The sequence below is a fragment of the Ursus arctos genome, unplaced genomic scaffold (genome assembly GCF_023065955.2).
Source record: "Ursus arctos isolate Adak ecotype North America unplaced genomic scaffold, UrsArc2.0 scaffold_21, whole genome shotgun sequence".
Taxonomy (NCBI): domain Eukaryota; kingdom Metazoa; phylum Chordata; class Mammalia; order Carnivora; family Ursidae; genus Ursus; species Ursus arctos.
This window is the reverse complement of record NW_026622886.1, coordinates 50465696-50470625: the sequence shown is the minus strand read 5'-3', so window position 1 is coordinate 50470625 and position 4930 is coordinate 50465696. Positions and strand designations below refer to the sequence as shown.

General features: G+C 61.3%; 1 protein-coding gene across 1 annotated transcript; it reads right to left on the bottom strand.

Annotated features, from left to right (window-relative positions):
- Window positions 1-272: 272 nt before the first annotated feature.
- CD63 (CD63 molecule) lies at window positions 273-3454 on the bottom strand. The gene is made up of 8 exons (XM_026500327.4): window positions 3349-3454; window positions 2701-2777; window positions 1623-1811; window positions 1366-1440; window positions 1169-1264; window positions 919-1059; window positions 603-686; window positions 273-433 (listed from the first exon to the last, which is right to left on the bottom strand). Exons 2-8 carry the CDS (start codon window positions 2764-2766, stop codon window positions 368-370), a joined length of 717 nt encoding a protein of 238 aa, XP_026356112.1. The 5' UTR covers window positions 2767-2777; window positions 3349-3454; the 3' UTR covers window positions 273-367.
- Between the last annotated feature and the right edge of the window lie 1476 nt (window positions 3455-4930).

Here is a 4930-nt window from a genome sequence, read left to right as displayed (position 1 = left end):
ACTTTTGCAGGAGATGCCTTCATGAATATTCTAGCACCAAACCTGGTAGCACAGGACTAGGAGACAGGGAGGGCAAGGGGCCCCAGCCTCCTCCAGATGCCCACTTCCACTGCCAGCCGCACCAACGCCTTCAGCAAAATCCACCTTTCCCAAACACCCCCCCAAAACACACCTTTCCTTCCCGAGGTGCATATAGAACAAGGTCCCAGAGGACAGGAACACGGGTGAGAAGGAAAGGAGAAAGTACCACTCTTAAAGACAAACAGACTATATTTGTTTCAGTCTGAAAAAATAATCCGTTTAATTGAAAAACCTGGAGTGTACTACCCCACTCCCTTAGATGAGGGGGTTAAAGAGACCCGACCCCCTACATCACTTCATAGCCACTTCGGATACTCTTCACGAGGCAGCAGGCAAAGACAATTCCCAGTACCTAAAAGTAAAGATAGAGGGGTGGAGAAAGGCAAAGTATCCCAGGCCCACCCACGAGACCCCAGACACAACCAGGGCCCCCGTCCCTAGGCCAGGACTTCCCCAGCACCCTTCTCCCACTGCCCCTATTGCCCAGATGCCCCAGAATGAGTCCCAAGGGTGCCTCTCACCTCCACAAAGGCAATGCCCAGGGCTGCTGCAGCCACCACCAGCACGTTGCTCCTCAGCCAGCCCCCAATCTTCTCCACACAGCCCTGAAGGTAGAGGCACGCAAAGCAAGAACATAATCAGAACCCTTCCACCCACCTTCGCCTGGTCCCTCTGTCTCTCCCCTACTCTCTGTACCTTTCACCCTACCCCTAGCACTCCCAGATCTCCTCCCCCTCCCAGTGCCCCAACCCTCTCCACTCCACCCCTGGCCCCTCTCAACCCTCGAAACATTTCCCAGGTTTCCCAAGTCCCCTGGTACCCCAGCTTCTTCCCTACCTCAGGGTAGATATTCTTCACATTGAAAGAAACCCCGCAGTCCTTCGTGACATTGATGCAGCAGGAGTCAGGGACTTGGCCCTTGGACATGACAGGGACGCTCTCCCAGTCCGTGTAGTTAGCTGCCCCGCAGCATTTAAACTGCAGGAGAAGAGAAATACGGAGTAGAAGGTTATTATGTGAACCTCCACCTTCAATATGAAGATAAGAATCTTCCCCCACTACCCCTGCTCCCAGCAACCTCACTCACATCTTCCTGCATCTTGTCCAGGGCCGAAGTCGTGTGGTTGTCTTTCCGATAATTCTGCATCTGCTGCCGGAAGTCCTTATTAAATTCTAACATCACCTGGGAATAGGAAGGCGCATTGTTGAGGTCAAACTTCAGGGCACACGCATCCCAGAGCAGCCAGACCTCTGAGGTGGGGCCCTCCCCTTTGCCCTGCTTACCTTGTCTCTAAACACATAGCCAGCAATGGCTGCAGCCACCTCCACCAGCATGATGAGAGACAGGAAGATGGCAAACTGCAGGCACAGTGGACAGGGGTCAGGTTTGCAGTCTTGGTGAGGGTGGCGTGCTGTGGCCCAGCCAGCCTCTAGTTCACTAAGAAAGGTTTTCCGCACCCACCCACCCCACTTCACCTCAGGAGCCCCCTTCGTAGAAGTGCCCTCTGTGCAGTCCCACGCTGGCCCCACACCCTGCTCACCGTGATCATAAGACAGTAGTTCTCCTTGCAGGCCCCACAGCAGCCCACAAAGGCCACCAGGAAGAGGAAGGCACCCACTGCGATGATGACCACGGGCAACAGGGAGCCAGGCGTGGCCCCCTGGATAATGGTCTGACTCAGGACCAGCTGGGCCCCTACACCCACGGCGATCAGTCCCACTGCACAGGCCTGTGAGGAGGGCAGGTCAGGGTGAGGCCAGACCCACAACCCATCCGCCCTCCATGCTAGAGTAGTGGGTACACCCAGGACACAACCTCAGCCCCGTCCCAGAGAGACAGATTCTCACCCCTCCAGGAAGCCTGATTGCGGGGGAGGAGGATGACCCATATTTGCCCCACAGTTTGATCAAATGCCAAAAGAGAAGCTCCCAGAAAGCCTTGACCCCAGGGCACATATTCCTCACCTAGAGTGGTGCTTCCTATGGGCCTCTAAGGCTCCCAGAACTGTGCTCTCACTATGGTCCAGCACCCGCCCCATCCTCATCAGCTGTGACTAGGGTTCCTCAGGCCCACTAGGCCAGGGAGAAGGGAGAAGAAAAAGAAGCAGGAGTGCTGGGCCCCTTCCTGGACAAACAAGAGCCTCTGAAGCCAAGAGCCCAGGACAGGAGCAAACTGAGGTAGGCAGAGCCCTTCCCCAACCCCAGGCAGCTGAGAGGAGTGAAGAAGGATGAGGGGTAAGGGAGAGGGTAGGGAAGGGTGGGAAGGAGAGGGAAGCCCCACGGCGATAGCTATCAGACCCCGGCCGGCCGTTGGCTGGTTGCCCCATGGCCCGGTATCACAAGTGGTTGGGTCACCAGACAGGAAGGGCCAGAAGGGGTTGAGGGGGAGGGTGCTGCGCACCAACGCTGTCCATTCTTGGGCCAAACGAGCCTCCGAGGACCCCGAAAGCTGGAGGGGGTGGGGTGGCCATGCTGTCTTCGGCTCGTTCCCCGGGCTCTCCTTCCACATCTGGTCTCCAGCTGCCTTCCTTCATTCTCGGCCCCTCGGCCCCCACCCCTCCGGATCCAGGTCTCCCCGCACCCTGCCCGCGCGCCACCAGCGTCCCCCTTCCCACTCACGCAGAAGGCCAGCAGAAGAACGTAGAGCAAGAACTTGACACATTTCATTCCTCCTTCCACCGCCATGACTGCCGGGCCTGGGGTAGAGGGGAGCGCAGGGGGGTGAGAACCGGCCGAGGGGGGACCTCGGTTTCCGTGCTCCCTGCCGGCCCTCGAGGCCTTCCCTGCGCGGCCCCCATTCCCGGCCCCTCCCACCCGGAAACCCGCGGTCAGATCCACGTCTCCCAGCCCCCTCTTCTCCCAGGCTGGAGAGGGGTGGCGGCGACCGCCGCGAGGCCCGGACCCGCCCCGCCGCATCCCGGGCCCGATCCCGCGGCGCGCGGACCGAGGCCGGAGCCCGACGCCCACCCTCAGCCCTCCAGCCCCCCCGGCGTTCAACACCCCCTCCCTAGCCAGCCAGCCCCTACAAATGGTCCTCGGCCCAAGCGCGAGCCCCAGCCTCCTTCCCCCGCGCTCTGACCTCCCCACAAACACAAGCGCAGCCGGCCCCCCACCACACCCCGCCCAGGCAACTTTGCAAAGTTGCGAGGGCCTCGGGAGCGCCTGGGAGCGCGGCGGATCCTCGGGGACCGCGGCGAGCCCCAGCGGAGGGAGCTGCCCGCGACATCCCGCCCAGACCGAGGCCGGCCGTGGGCCCCGCGGCCTCACCTGGGCTCCCCGAGGCTGTGCGCTGCTCTCCCGCCGCGGCTCAGGGGCTCTCTAGCGGCGCCCCCCCGGCTCCCGTCCCGCCCGCCGCGCGGCCCCGCCCCGGCCTCCAGCCGCAGCCCCCTCCCCCGCCGCCTCCTCCGCCCAGTGGCCGCCTGCCTCCCTCATGTGACGCGGGAGCAGCTGCGGCCTGAGTCACCCGGCCGGCGAGGGGAGGGCCGAGCCCCCCGCCCGGCCAGGGCCACGTAGCCCCTACCCGGAAGGCAGCGCCCACCCCCGCAAAGGGAAGGCGCCGAGGACAGGACCTCAGGGTGTTTGGGGTCCTTCTGGTGCCCCGGTCCCCGTGCCACCTCGGGCCGGGAGGGCGGGACCCAGCGGCGCCTGCTTCTGCCCGAAAGCGGAGGAAGCGTGTGCGAGCCGAGGTGGGGAGAGCGGCCCGGAGCTGCGGCAAGGTGGCGAGGTGGTCCTCAAGAGGCCGCCTCATCCTCCATCCGGAGCCCACTCCTCTGCTCTGGCTCCCATCTCTGCGGAAGCCCCCCGCTCTCGTCCCCGAGTCGGCAGAGGGCGCTGTTAGCTCCCTGGGATCGGGTGGGTCCCGAATAAACACTTCAGAAAGTCCCTGGCCTCGCATCCTGGGAGTCCCCCAGCATTCTAGAGTGGGTGTTCCTGTCCCCCCTCTGTTAGTCCCTTCTCCATTTTCTGGGGCTCCGGAGTAGTGGGCTGAGGACAGGAGGAAGCCAGAGTCGGGTCCCTACCTCTGGGGAAGGGTGGACAAGGTCTAAGCTTCCACCACTCCTGGATCAGCCTCTTACCAGGTGGAGGGGCGGGGGAAGGGGGGGGGGACACTGAAACGCGCACGGATATAGCTTCTGGATTTCCCCATCCCATTCTAGCAGGCAGCATGTCACATCCCAGGGGAAAAGCCAGGTGAAGGCTGGAAGGGGGAAGGGGCAGCCTCAAGCTGCCTCCCTCCATTGTGTGCCATGGTGGTTCCCAGGAGTTGTGTGAACAGGCCAAGGACAGAACCAGCCATTACTCCTGCTACACCCGCCTGGGCCCCACCCCTTAGGTTCTTATGGTCCAGACTTAAGAACCACTTCCTGAGTCTTTGTATGTGTACACAAAGAGGAAAGAAACTGCAAGAGCAAAAGGAAAGAGATCTGGGCTGGGCTAAGAACCAGTTTCCAGGATCACAACCTTCCAGCAAGGCACACCAAGCCCATTCTGGACCTTGCACCCAGTTATCACAGTAGGCAGGCAGCAGAAGAGGAGCGAAGATGCTGAAAGAAGGAGTATCACCAGTTTCTTTATTGTGCTGCCGCTAGATGCCAGGCATGTGCTACACACAGGAGATGGGGGGCAGGGGGTGCACGGGAGGCATGGGAGACAGTGGCCCTGCCCTCTGCCAGCAGACAGAGCCGAGCCCACACCGTGAAAACAGAATGCCCCGGTGGAAGGTAGACAGTCTCAGAGGGAGGGACAGGTGCTGCCCCTGCACCACAGGGAAAAGAATAGACTTCCTATCACAAAGGTGGGTGGTACTGAGGTGACTTGAGAGAATAAAGAATCAAGCTCTCAGTTCCAG

Bases quoted from the DNA above. Each gene is read 5' to 3' on its own strand.
- CD63 (XM_026500327.4), bottom strand. From the start codon at position 2,766: ATGGCGGTGGAAGGAGGAATGAAATGTGTCAAGTTCTTGCTCTACGTT. The intron at 1,441-1,622 runs GTGAGCAGGGTG...CTGTGCCTGCAG, and splicing joins ACTACTGTCTTATGATCACG to TTTGCCATCTTCCTGTCTCT. The intron at 434-602 runs GTGAGAGGCACC...CTTTACTTTTAG, and splicing joins TGGGCATTGCCTTTGTGGAG to GTACTGGGAATTGTCTTTGC.